Source organism: Muntiacus reevesi, chromosome 6, assembly GCF_963930625.1.
Source record: "Muntiacus reevesi chromosome 6, mMunRee1.1, whole genome shotgun sequence".
In the NCBI taxonomy this organism is placed as follows: Eukaryota; Metazoa; Chordata; class Mammalia; order Artiodactyla; family Cervidae; genus Muntiacus; species Muntiacus reevesi.
This window is the reverse complement of record NC_089254.1, coordinates 91,590,649-91,604,482: the sequence shown is the minus strand read 5'-3', so window position 1 is coordinate 91,604,482 and position 13,834 is coordinate 91,590,649. Positions and strand designations below refer to the sequence as shown.

Sequence of the window (13,834 nt, the reverse complement as noted above, 5' to 3'; positions counted from 1 at the left end):
GGGCATGCTCACTGGAGATGTGATTGCTGTCTTGAGACCGTGGGGACAAAAGCCAAGTGCTCAGGGTGGCTGGGAAAGGAATACTTCACAGTGTCCTTGGCACTTGCATCAGCCCTGGGTTTCTAACATCTGAACTTCTTATTGCATGAGAAACATGACCTCCTTACTCGTTCAAGCTATTATTTGTAGCTTAAACTATTATTGTACTGATATTGCAGTTGAACTCAATCCTTAGCAATATTTATTTCCCTTTTACAAAGCAGAGCACACTAAAGTGTTTGTCAGTTTGTAGGAGATACATAATAAATGTAGTAGTGCACCTTCTCCATGTTCTGATATTTATTTTAGACCTGTCTCTCTCCCATTCTGTTTTAAATAGGAGCAAAAGTTGGAATTCACTTTAGGATGAATAGGTCACTCTTAACATTGTTTTAGTAAGTTTTGTGTATCATGTAAACTGAGTGCTCTAAGTATAATGATAAACGGGACAAGATTCCTGCTTTCGGGGACCTTGTGGGCTAACTAGAAAGACAACAGGTGAACATACATTGTTGGTACATGGTGGCAGGTGCTTTGATCAAAGTCTGTGATGCTGTGAGAACACAGAGAAATCTTTGTGACTCAAAACAGTCACCATTTATTTACCTCGTGATTCTACATGTTTGTCACCAGTCTGGGCTGCTATCAGCTGGACAAGTCTTTTCAGCTTGTCCAAGCTCACTCTTGCTGAGTTGGCTGCAGTTTGGCTAGTCAAGGATGGACTCAGCGGGGAAGACTTGTAGTCTTTCCCACTCCAGCAGGCTGTTGTTGCTATTCAGTCACTAAGTTGGGTCTGACTCTTTGCAACCCCGTGGACTGCGGTACACCAGGCTTCCCTGTCCTCCACTGCCTCCCAGAGTTTGCTCAAGTTCATGTCCGTTGAGTCAGTGATACTACCTAACCATCTCATCCTCTGTCATCCCCTTCTCCACCTGCCTTCAGTCTACCCAGAATCGGGGTCTTTTCCAGAGAGTCAGCTCTTCCCATCAGGTGGCCAAAGTATTGGAGCCCCAGCTTCAGCATCAGTCCTTCCAATAAATATTCAGGGTTGATTTCCTTTAGGATTTACTGGTTTGGTCTGCCTGCAGTCCGAGAGACTCTCAAGAGTCTTCTCCAACACCACAGTTCAAAAGCATCAATTCTCCTGCACTCAGCCCTCTCCATGGGCCAACTGTCACATCCGTACATGACTACTGGAAAAACTCTCCTTGTCCAACAGTCTAGCTTGGGCTTGTTGATGTGACATCTGGGCAGGGTTCCAAGAGCGAGTCTTGGGTTGGGAACTGGCACTTCATCACTTCTGTCAAATTCTGTTGGCCAGAGCAGGTCACAAGCACAGCCCAGATTGAGTGGTAGAAAAATAGATTTCACTCTTTCATGATGAGGGACGCTAGAAAGTGTCACTAAAGGACATGAATATAGAAAAGAGTCAAGAATTGTGTGACCATGTTTGCAGTCTGCCACAGGGCTCTGAGAAAGCCAAGGGGAGGAGAACAATAAAGGATTTATCTCAAATTTTTAAGATTCAAGATAGTAGGATGCTCCTTTTTATTAGCTCTTAATAAAAGGTGATACCATCAGCTACCATATAGTAATGTGTATATGTTAGTCCCAAGCTCCTAATGTATCTTTCTTCCCCACCCCCATTATCCCTTTTGATAACCATAAGTGTTCTTTGTGTGAGTCTGTTTCTGCTTTGGAAATATCAGTAAGTTCATTTGTATCATTTTTTAAAAATATTCCATATGTAAGTGATATTGTGTGATATTTGTCTTTCTCTGTCTGACTTACTTCACTTAATATAATAATCTCTCGGTCCATCGGTGTTGTTACAAATGGTATTTCATTCCTTTTTATGGCTGAATAACAGTCCATTTATATATATGTATATACACATGCTAAGTCACCTCAGTCATGTCTGACTCTTTGTGACCCTGTGGACTGTAGCCTGCCAGGCCCCTGTGTTCATGGGATTCCCCAGGCAAGAATACTGGAATGCGTTGCCATGCCTTCCCCCAGGGAATGTTCCCAACCCAGTGATCAAACCCGCATCTCTTATGTCTCCTGCATTGGCAGAGGGGTTCTTTACCACTAGCACAAACTGGAAAGCACACGCATATACCCTTACATCTTCCTTATCCTTTCATCTGTTGCCGGACATTCAGGTTGCTTCCGGTCGTGCTAAGTCACCCAGCTGTGTCTGGCTCTTTGCGTCCCCGTGGACTGTAGCCCGCCAGGCTCCTCTGTCCATGGGATTCTCCAGGCAGGAGTACTGGAGTGGGTTGCCGTTTCCTCCTCAGGGGCATCTTCCCAACACAGGGATTGAAGCCGCATCTCTTGAGTCTCCTGAGTTGGCAGGTGGGTTCTTTACCCCTAGAGCCACCTGGGAGGGCCCTTTCGTGTCTTGGCTATTGCAGATAGTGCTGCCGTGATCACCAGGCTGAATGTATCCTTTCAAGTAAGCGTTTTCTCTCAATTTATGTCAAGGAGTGGGATTACTGGATCATATGTTGGCTCTATTTTTAGTTTTTTAAGGAACCTCCATACTGTTCTCCATCGTGACTTCAACAATTTTCATTCCCACCCACAGTGTAGGGAGGGTTTCTTTTTCTCCATACTCTCTCCAGCATTTATTATTTGTAGACTTAAATTTTATGTATGTATTTTATTTTTTTGCTAGATTTTGCTTTTTTTAAAAAAAAGATGTTGAAGAAAAATGTCAAGGCCACTGATAGAAGTTCTTTCTCTCACTGCCTGAACTGTTCCTATTTTTTTTAAATTTTTTTGTTTTATATTGAAATACAGTTCATTATCAACAATGTTGTGTTAGTTTCAGGTGTAGAGCAAGTGATGAAGTTATACATGTATCTGTTTATTTTTTCAAATTCTTTTCCCATTCAGGTTATTAGGGAGTATTGAGCAGAGTCTTCAAAGAGCTTTATATGACTTGTCTTTAATCCCCCAAGGGGTCCTGGCAGTCTTTATTATTACCCTCCCCACTTCACAGATGGGAGACAGCTCTTGAGTTTTATTCCGTAGCCATGGAGCCGTGACTTGTCAGTCTGTCTCCAAAGTGTGTGCCCTTTACCACCTCAGGATTCTGTTAAGAATCTTAGGTGCAGAGTGCCAGGGACAGCATGTTCATGTGTTTTAAATGAAACATTTTAACAGTTAGGTTCAGTGGAGCATTCCATCTCCTAACTCTGTTTGTTGCCTCTGTATTTAGTAACTGGTCCCTGGTGCCTGAGATTGGAAGATGTTTTGATATAGAAAATGAAAATGCCTTTTGTTTCCAGTGATCCAGTGATGTCTTGTCCTCCAATATTGGTGACAGAACCCCAGATCTCAAATGATGTTATTTTGGAGATAGTTCATCTCCCCCAAACTCCTTTCACTTATCCTTGACCCAAAAATATAAACCTTTATCAGGTTTTTGATAGTGCTAAAACATCTGAAAGATACTGTCATTCTACTTTGAATTTGTAAGATCTACCTTCTCAAAGAGAATCTTGGTGGAAAACATGTTTTAATCTTGTATCAAATAAGAATTCATGTTTTAAAGGTAGACACTAATAAATTAGACCTTGAGTATTTGATTTAAATCATATTTACCTGCCACAAATCCATATTACCACTGGACGAATCATGTCAAGTATTTTTCCTATCATTGATGGAGCAGGAAAGTATGCAGCTTAAATATGAATGCAGAATTTTTGAGTTTTAGGTTGTAAGGACCTCACAGGTATAGAAACAATGTGGCCATGTCCCAAGCAGTGATCAGGTCACAGGCACCTCTCTCTGCTTCTTTTTTTGGGGTCTCCAACGAACTGAGTTATCAGCATGACATTAAAGTGACAGTAATTTACAATGAGTAAACAAAAAAGAGTGGCAGATACGACCTGGGGCCACCTCAAGACAACATAGAGAACGAAAGCAGCCCTCCTGAATATTATGGCGCTTCTACTGCTTGTGAGTACGGTTCAGAGGAGGAGCACTGTGGCGGCGGAGGCCATGAGGCAGAACTCTCGGGCAGTTTCAGGTCCATCGGTGACTTATGGATGAGCCTAGCAGCATCTCTGTTTTGCAGCACCTTTGTAAATGTTCTAGTTCTGTTGGGACTTCCCTGGGGGTCGAGACTCTGGTGATTAAGATTCTGTGTGCTTCCCCTGCATAGGGCATGGCTTCTTTTTTGTTTTTTCCCATTTATTTTGATTAGCGAGGGCATGCCTTCTATCCCTGGTTGGGGAGCTAAGATACCACATGCAGTGCAGCCAAAAAACAAAGTTCAGTTGTGGAAAGTAATTTTGCCATAATTCTTCCAAAACGCTGATTTATTTTTCACTTTGAGTGGCACACTGAGTAGTACGTTTTTCATTTTCCTTTCATTGTTCTAGAAACCCAGTGGTGTCCCAAGTTGGTGTGTGCTCAGAATCACTTGAGATGCTTGCTAAACTTGCAGCCTTCTGCATCCCGTCCCCAGAGATTCAGGGTGTGACCGGGGGAGTCTGTGGTTTCACAAGCTCCGCCGATGGCTCTGAAACAGGTGGTCCCAATTCCTGTCCTTCCGAAAACCTGCATCTGGAGCTCAGACATCCCCGAAAAGGACATCTGAAACCACTCATAGGCCCCTTCTCCCTTTTTCCCAATCCTTGTATAAGCCCATTTGGCTCATTCTCCCAGCAGTGAATGTTCACCTCTTTACAATGATAAGGACTGGCCTGTGTTGGCGGAGTCTGGGCCCTCTCAGGTATTCACAGTGAATAGGGTGGAGAGCACACTCTGCCTGACTCAGGTCTGATCCTCCCCCAACCCCCGCATAGTTCCTTCTTTGCCTCCTGTCCCTTGTTTCATAACCAGGTTGTAGGGAATCTTATGCTTTCCTGGAGCTCCCTACCCTTAGAAGATAAGGCTTTTTCTGTGAAGATACTGTTTTCACTATTGAGTAAGAGTAATTGAAGATTGTCGTTATATCAGTGAGGTCTAAATGTGCAATTAATGTCATTTAAAAATTAACACATCATTCAGTTCAGTTCAGTCATTCAGTCAAGTCCGGCTCTTTGCAACCCCGTGGATTGCAGCATGCCAGGCTTTCCTGTCCATCACCAACTCCCAGAGCTTATGCAAACTCAATGTCCATTGAGTCAGTGATGCCATCCAACCATCTCATCCTCTGTCGTCCCCTTCTCCTTCTGCTTTCAATCTTTCCCAGCATCAGGGTCTTTTGCAATGAGTCAGTTCTTCGCATTAGGTGGCCAAAGTATTGGCGCTTCAGCTCTAGCATCTTCCAATGAGTTTTCAGTACTGATTTCCTTTAGGATTGACACAATATCAGAACACCACAAAAATCCTTGCCGCAGACAATGGTTGGGAAAAACAAAAACAATTGATGGCAAAGTTTAAGGTGAAACATAGTATTTACATAATGTCAAACAATCTCCTATAAGATACTGATTACAACAGGAAAAGTAGTAGCTTTCCTATGGAGAAACTCTTACCTTAATCAAGTAGTCAAGATCAAGCACCAGTAAAAACATCTTTTGATGTAAGGTAACCCTGGATGCAGTGCTTGGAGATGGGCACATCACTACTGTGGTGTCCTTCCCTATAATGTGGGAGAGTGCTGGTCCAACCATGAGAAAACATCCAACAGGCCCAAATTGCATGCCATTATACAAAACATCTGACCAGTGTTCTTTGGGAGTATTGAGGTCATCAAAGGCAAAGCAAGACTGAGGAACTGTCACAGATTAGAGGAGACAAGAAAGCTGTGACAGCTAAGTGCAGCCCAGGATCCAGGACTAGATCCTATGAGAAATAAAGTCTAATTTAGATGCCGCAAGTCTCTAGTGCTGTAACATTTGTTACCTTACCAGTTTTCACAAATGTACTGTGATCATCTAAGGTGTTGACATGAAGGTAAGCTGAGTGAAGTATATGCAGGAACCTTCTTCTATTTTTGCCCCCTTCTGTAAGTCTGAAATGATTACATAAGAAAGAGTTGGGGGGAAAAAAACTTTTATTTTGTAATATATGAACACTCTACAGTAGCTTAGCATTCAGCCACTCTCTTCAGCATGTATCCCCCACACGTATTTTTATGTTTTAGCTCTACTGAGTCATTTGTTGTTGATTAGCTCCTTTGGGGAGTGAGGGGGAGTAACACAATTTTTGTGTGTATTACAAAATATTTATGACCAATGTAACAACTGGCTGCGTACCCACCCCCCAATTTTTAAAAATATAACAGTGCAGTGAAGTCCCCCGCATTGCATTCTTTTATGACATTCTGCCCCTCTCATCCTCTTTTACCACCCACACATAACTGCCACCACTTACAGTTAATCAATAGAGCTTACTATTTACCAATCGTATTTCAGTGTTTTGCCCTTTTCCAAGCTGACATAAATTGCCTTGTGCTGTATCATATCTACAACTTGCTTTTTTGGCCCCACTTTTTGTCTGATTCATTCTTTTTCATCACTGTATAGATTTCCAGCTTATGAATACACAATACATATTTGTCTTTTCTCCTGCTAGCAGGCATATTGGGAGTACTTTTGGTTTGGGGTTTTGTTTTCTGCATGGTCATTCATTTTAAGAAGTATTTCCTCAGGTCAAAAGAGATCTCTACTTTTTCTGAACTCCAGTAACACTGTCCATCACTTTTAGCTTAGCATTTGTGACCTTTCAGTACAATTTTTTTCTTTTCTCCTGTAGCAGGTAGAAAGCTTCTTGAGGATCTAATTCTCCAAGATGGACTTTATTGGAAAAATAAGAATTTAATTTTGTTGACTGAACAAGTAAATACTTAAAGAATTAAACATGGTCTGCAAACAGATGTTGGGCATATTTGTGTTTATTTTCTTAGTTGTTGTATGGTGTTGCCTCTTGGGGACTGTTCTTGTTAGATTTACGCAGTGTCAGAAAGTGGTCACTGAGTTTGAAATATGGAGCATAAATCAGCTTAAAACTTTAAGAAATCATATGCTAGGTTTGCAGGCAACACAGGTACAGCGTTTGTGTGTATTTAACATTGAAGGAGAAAGTTGGACAAAATTAGCAATTTAATCTGCACTTTGGCATTACAAAGCATAAGGGAGTTTGCTAGTTTATATTATGGCAGAACTCTTGCTTTTGTGTATCATTCTTGTTAGAAAGTTATTATTTAATGTTGATAATTTTGAATGTGTACACAGAATGGAATTGCCCAAATTAGTTCTTTGTCTCCAAAATTCTTTTATTTGAATGTTCGTCTTACTCTGTGAAAACATTGAGCAGGTTTTATAGCTCTCTTGCTCACCTTACTTGATTTCTGCAGCAGCTTTGGCAGGGATAAGTCATGCTAGTATCATCCATATTTTACAGGTAAGGAGCACTGGAATGGAAACCGGCAGAGGTTGTTTGCTCAGGGACCCTAAACAGAACCAGAAACCAGATCTTTTCTGGCTCTGTCCAGAGATTCCAGTTTCATTGCATAAACTAAGCAAAAACATTAGTGAAGACATTTTTGTTTTGCTGACATTTTAATACATGATTCAGTAACATAATGCCCATTTGACAGTTCACCGTAGTAATGCAGGGAGTTCCTCATCACTGTTAGTGGCCCATTATAACTGCCTTTTTACTGCCGTCTTTGTTAGAAGGGTTCTGAGAAAAGCTGCAACCAAACATTACAAAAGAGCATGTCCTGACTGGTGTGTATTCTAAAGGAAAGAAAAACCTTGTAAGTGGAACTGATCGGAAGGAGTGACACAACTGAAAGTTAAAATATCTGAGGAGACAAATGACTTTTTCATAGCTCGAGACCTATAGAAGAATTAAAACCTTTCGGCATATAGACTGGTGGTGGTTCATCACTCACATTGCAATGTTAAAAAAGGCAGAAGCAGTACACTTAGAATATTGTCTTCATGTCAGAAATGCACCTTCGTGCTTGAAAATGATAAAAAATTACAATCGATCCCTACAACTGTTCTGTTCATCTTTATTGATCAGGTGCAAGAAAGATAAATCGCAGCCCAAATAAGATTATAGTAAATGTTAGCATCGTCAGGGACTCTGGGTTGATAGAAAGCCATTCATCATCTCAAATGGTGACCTGTCCATTGCTCCAGCCATCCTGAGCCAGCTGTCTAATCACATACCTATTGATTTCATCTACATCCAGCAAACCTGGATGTGACTGTCATTGGGCAACCCAGATTGTTAAATGCAAAGAGGTCACTGGTGTGAAGAGGATTTCGCTTTCATTTTCTCACCAACCAACAATGATGTATTAAAAAATAAACCACCCCAAGTCATGCATGTGAAACCTGAGTGAATAGAGAATGAAGGGACACAATGGACCACTGCATTGCATTGTGTTCCTTTGTCCTGCAGTGCATTTTGCAGGGTATTTCATGGAGTCTGAAGGCTCATCGGGTCATTTAGGCCTCCCCCTGCAGTAAGACAGGTTTCACAGTAGCTAGTCAGAATGGATCATTTTTAATGTTGCTGCCCCAGGAAAGGCATTACTTGGCCCTTACAACTTGATTTATATTGCTTATGTGTTCATTCATGTAATAATGGAAACATTTTTTAATAAAAATTACCTAAATCTGCCCCCTTGTTCTTACTGATTAATTTGTTATAAATGTTGATGCTCTTGTCATATGGAGATGATAGAACAAATTGTACTCTGTAAAGAATCCATCTTGAGGACAAATATACAGTGTAAAAAGAAATGATCCTTTAATATCCTAGGTGGAACACTGGAATGATAGGAAAATATGGTGTGTGAATTTCATATTTGATCTCAAGTGCTCTTTGGTCTTACAGTGGTGGATTCCAAATATGGGAGATCAAAATAGTCTTTCAAAACTAAGTTAGGAATTTTTTCAGGAGGATCAAATATTGATGACTTACATGAATGTTCAGTTTGTGAATACAATGTGTATGCCAACAGTGGTACTATTATTAAATAGATAACCTTACATGTATTTTAAGTATTCATGTCACCATGCAAGAAATCTTCCTCCTTCTGCTTGAGTGGTAGACACAAGATTTTATGTAGTTTTTGAAATTGTTAAGTCTTGCACACATATTGTCCTCTTAAATAGTGAAAACTCTGCTATCAATCTTTATCCACAGAGCTCAGAGTTCTACAAAGTTACCACCGAGCAATACCAGAAAGCTGCTGAGGAGGTGGAAGCAAAGTTCAAGTAAGTTTTTAATAGTCTTATCATTATTTACCCTTCCCCACAAGATGAAAACACACCTTTGCCACTCTTTAACATAGTAGCCCTCTGGAACAGTTGGTAGTGTGTTTGGACCCATACCGCTATCATGGAATTCCAATGCAAGGGACAGGCTTCTGATGAAAGTGTGTTGCAGCTCCCTTTTATGAACTCTGGGGAACTTGAAAGCAATGGTGGTAGTGTTTTCATTTGGAATATTATTTTAGTAGAATACCCCTGATTATGAAGGGGATGTTAAATTGTTGCCTTTAACAGTAGAAACACAGAGATCATTCACTTTCTTATAATAAAATGATGGGTATGTCCACATTTGGGTATCTTTCTCCCATTTAACCTGATTTCATTTCTTCATGTGTACCTTGAAAACATTTAAATTGCAGATCTTTCCCTTGCCCTTGATTATGAAGGCGATGTTAAATGGCTCCCTGTATTAATCCTTGGGATGATTAAATGAATGTTCCGTAATTGATGGATCAGAGTGTCCCTGACCCATAGCCCTGTACTTTCCCTTTGCTGTCAGTACTCACATTAGGTAAGAAAACATCATTCAGAATTTTCCTGAGTGTATAAATACTTCTGTTGTGTAACCCCTGTTGGTCACACACGTGCAAATTAGATGCACAGAAAGGTGTTGTGACAGGTTTAGTCAAAAGATTGTATTAGACTCTGACCTCCTTCGTTGGCGTGTTTATAAGCATTTGATAAAGTGATTAAATCCTAGGGTAGAATGTTATTACTTTCTGCCGTAGTGTAATTTGTGTGGTAATGGATATTGGTGTTATTTTAATGTTGATTTAAAAGATTTTTTAGAAAATGTATGATTTAAGGTATATTTAAATAGACAAAACCCTCCAGTCTTCCTTAGTGAATTATCTCTTTAGGAGCAGACAGGAAAGACCTTCTAAAAATGAGCCATAAATCTCACTCTTAAAGGTTAATGTGCTATCTTCAGAATTTAGATATGGAATTGGATAGATTTGATTTTCAAAGACACTCTCCATATTTATTCTTAAAGTTAGGTTCTTATCTTTCCCACGAATGGTAAAGCAGTGTTTTTTAAACCTTTCGTCTCTGTACTTTGAGAACCTTTGACTTGACACCCCGGGTCTTTCTTCTTTGTAAGATTGAAGCTGTACAAATAAGTAAAATTTTAGATAAATCAGAGGAGATCCATTCTGACGAGGACGATCTATTTAGTCATAAAGAAGATGGCATTTTAGTTGAGGCTTGAAGAAGAGTATCGAGTAGTCAGGAAGGAAAGGTGTTCAAAAGGAAAACCATGCCCAGGAGTTGGTGGGTGACAAACTAGTTAAGATCAGTGGTTTGTTGCAGAGAGACTAGTGCAAGGTAAAGTGGAAAGGTCAGTAGGGGCTTTCATTACCTGCTGAACTAAGAAGTTGATCTTCATTTAGCTGGAAGTCATAGTCTTCCAGGTGGTGCAGCGGTAGTGCATCCACCTGCCAAGGCAGGAGACTCAAGAGACGAAAGTTCAGTCCCTGGGTCAGGAAGATCCCCCGGAGGAGGAAATGGCAACTCACTCCAGTATTCTTGATTGAGAAATCTCATGGACAGAGGAGCCTGGCCTGTGGGATTACAGAGAGTCAGACATGATTGAGCACACACACACACAGGTTATACACACTTTGCAAGGTGTTTGGCCAGGTGAGTACCCTGAGTTCCGTGCTCCTTTAGTAGTAGTAAACTGACAATTAATGTGAGGTTTGATTGGAGGGCTGGAAAAGAAAAATAAAAAGCCAGAAATACCAGATGAGAAGTCTCTGCAAGTGAAAGAAAAGAGATGGATGCAAAAGTCGCTGAGAGATTAGACGTGAATTAGTGATTAATTGGTGTACGGGTTTGCTAGGGCTGCCACAGACTGAGTGGCTTAAACAACAGAAGTTTATTTTCTCACAGTCGGGGAGGCTAGAAGTTCAGGGTCAAGGTGTGAGCAGGTTTGGTTTCTCCAGGGGCTTTTCTTCTTGGCTTACACATGACTCTCTTTCCATGGTCTTCCCTCTCTCCATCTGTGTCCTCATCTCCTTCTCTTATAAATCACATTGGATTAGGGTCTACCCTGATGATTTCATTTCAACTTACCTCTTTAAAAAATCCTCTGTCCCAATTCACTCTCTGAAGCACCAGGCATTAGGATTTCAACATACAAATTTTGGGGGAGATGCATTTCAGCTCACAGCAAACACTTGGATAGAAGGGATACAGGAGAAACAGAAATATGAACTTAGTGTGTTGGAAAGAATATTGGTGGAAGCTGAATTTCACAGACAAGTCTGATTTTAGATGAAAAGAATATCTCTTCTGAAGCCACACCCACCTGCCATGTCATGGCCCTAGAAAGCATATAGTCTGGCCTATATTGTCCTACTGCACGATGAGAGACTGCATGGAGCATAGAGGTTAAGTCATGATGACTGACCTTCTCCACGATGTTGTGGCTCTGTAGGGTGGACTTGGTTTTAAGCAGAGCCTCAACAGCGTCATCCTCTTTTATCTTTAGATGGTGTTGTTCTTGATTAGCTCCTACTCTCATCTGATGTAGTAGACAGTTTAACCTTTCCCAAAGCAAACTGTGGCCCTTGTACTCAGCTTCTGGGAGTAACCTCTAAACCCTTGGAATTTTCCAAGTGGAAGAAATGTCTTCTTATTCATAACGGGTCCCTTGGGCCATGTGGTTATCAGCCCAACGCCAAAGACTGAAGTCAGCCACATGAACAGTCAGGTCAGCTTATGTGACGAGGCCCCGGTGAAGCTCTGGACACCGAGATGGGGTGAGCATCACTAGTTGGTACTGCACTGCATTTGTCACATACACTGATACCAGGAGGGTTGTGCCTCCTGTGGACAGTGAGAACATTGCATTGAAACCCTCTCAGACTTTGTCCTGTGTTTCTCTTCCTTTGGCTGATTCTCTGTAGCATTTCCCATAATGAGCCATAGTTCTGAGTTTAATAGCTTTATAGCTTTAGTGAGTTCTGTGAGTCCTGTATTGAATTTTCAAAGCTTAGGGTAGTTTGGGAACCTCCTTGAACTTGCAGTTGATACCAGAAGTGAGGACAGTCTTGGGGACCCTTCCCTCAGACCTCACAGTTTGGCCAACTCCAGTGCAAGCAAAAATTCAGGAATGTCAGGAGCTGGTTCTTCAGAAAGTGGTTTTCTTTATGTCATTTTTCTCAGCTACTTCCTGCTACGCTGAACTTCTTAGAATATGGTATTTTGATTTGCAACTTCATGCCAAGGAAATTGGAGAAGGCAATGGCACCCCACTCCAGTACTCTTGCCTGGAAAATCCCATGGACAGAGGAGCCTGGTGGGCTATGGTCCATGAGGTCATTGAGGGTTGGACACGGCTGAGCGACTTCACTTTCACTTTTCACTTCCATGCGTTGGAGAAGGAAATGGCATCCCACTCCAGTGTTTTTGCCTGGAGAATCCCTGGGACAGGGGAGCCTGGTGGGCTGCCGTCTATGGGGTTGCACAGAGTCGGACACGACTGAGGCGACTCAGCAGTAGCAGCAGCAGCCAAGGGAATGATAGTGCTTCAGCTATAAGAGATGTTTACTGCCTTTGAAGGCACAGAGGTTCCTCAGTGAAATTGTGTTTCTCCTCAGAAACTTGGGGATCTCAGATAATCATGATACCTTCAGTCTTTGTCAAGGCAATGTACTGTATCCTTTCCATTGCCTGATGGAGATGAACTCAGCTGACCCTCCTAGACAGCACACCCTGGAGGACTTTGAGGGGGGTTTCATTAATTTTATCTGATGGAAGGATTCATTTGGGTACATCTTCATTATAGGAGATGGAAGCTTTGTAAAATGCAATTTCAAGGGTACTGTTACACGCCTGATGAGGGTGGATGGCTCCATACAAAATCACAGTAAAGAGAAAGAATAAAGAACACTCAGAGCATTTGAGGCCGCACGTGATGAGCACGTCACTCCGGTGTATCCCGCAGGACAGCTGATGGAATCATCTTAGGGATGCTTAAATATTAACTCACACTTCAGTCCCTCGCTTTATAGTTTGGCAGCAAACCATGAAAACACTTTAGAGCCAATGGAATCCTGCTCCCTGCTCTACCCCGTTTGTTTTATTAGCACATCATTCATTCATAGTGCTTCTATGAAACATGCCCTCAGCTGTGTTCTCAATGTATACCCGTGAAGGAGACAGGTGGGTCTTACCGGCATGAAACTTAGAAGCGCATCACAGGAGAGCAGGTGGAAGACAGAATTTTAATAACCCAAAGCTTCCCAAAAAATCCAGAGTGAGTTCTACTGTGATGAGATAATTGCATCCAGAATAAACACAAAGTTACTAAAAGTTATTTATCATGTTTTCAATGGAAATTAAGTAATTTGGGATCAAGAATGTGTGTTTACTTTCATGCAAGAACTTTCCCCCCCAGAAAGCTTTAAAATTAGCTATAAAACTGAAATCACTGGGTAAACTCGCTGATACATATATATATATACACACACACACACACCTGTATCTCTCTTTTATTCAAAAGATACACCTTTTCAGCTCAACTGAAATGG

General features: G+C 41.3%; 1 protein-coding gene across 1 annotated transcript in view; it reads left to right on the top strand.

Moving 5' to 3' along the window:
- Window positions 1–13,834, top strand: part of CHCHD3 (coiled-coil-helix-coiled-coil-helix domain containing 3) — a 287,381-nt gene that overhangs the window by 218,411 nt on the left and 55,136 nt on the right. Inside the window, exon 6 of the mRNA XM_065939307.1 lies at window positions 9,169–9,239. Coding sequence (XP_065795379.1) covers window positions 9,169–9,239 — 71 coding nt within the window. The remainder of the gene's footprint in view (window positions 1–9,168; window positions 9,240–13,834) is intronic.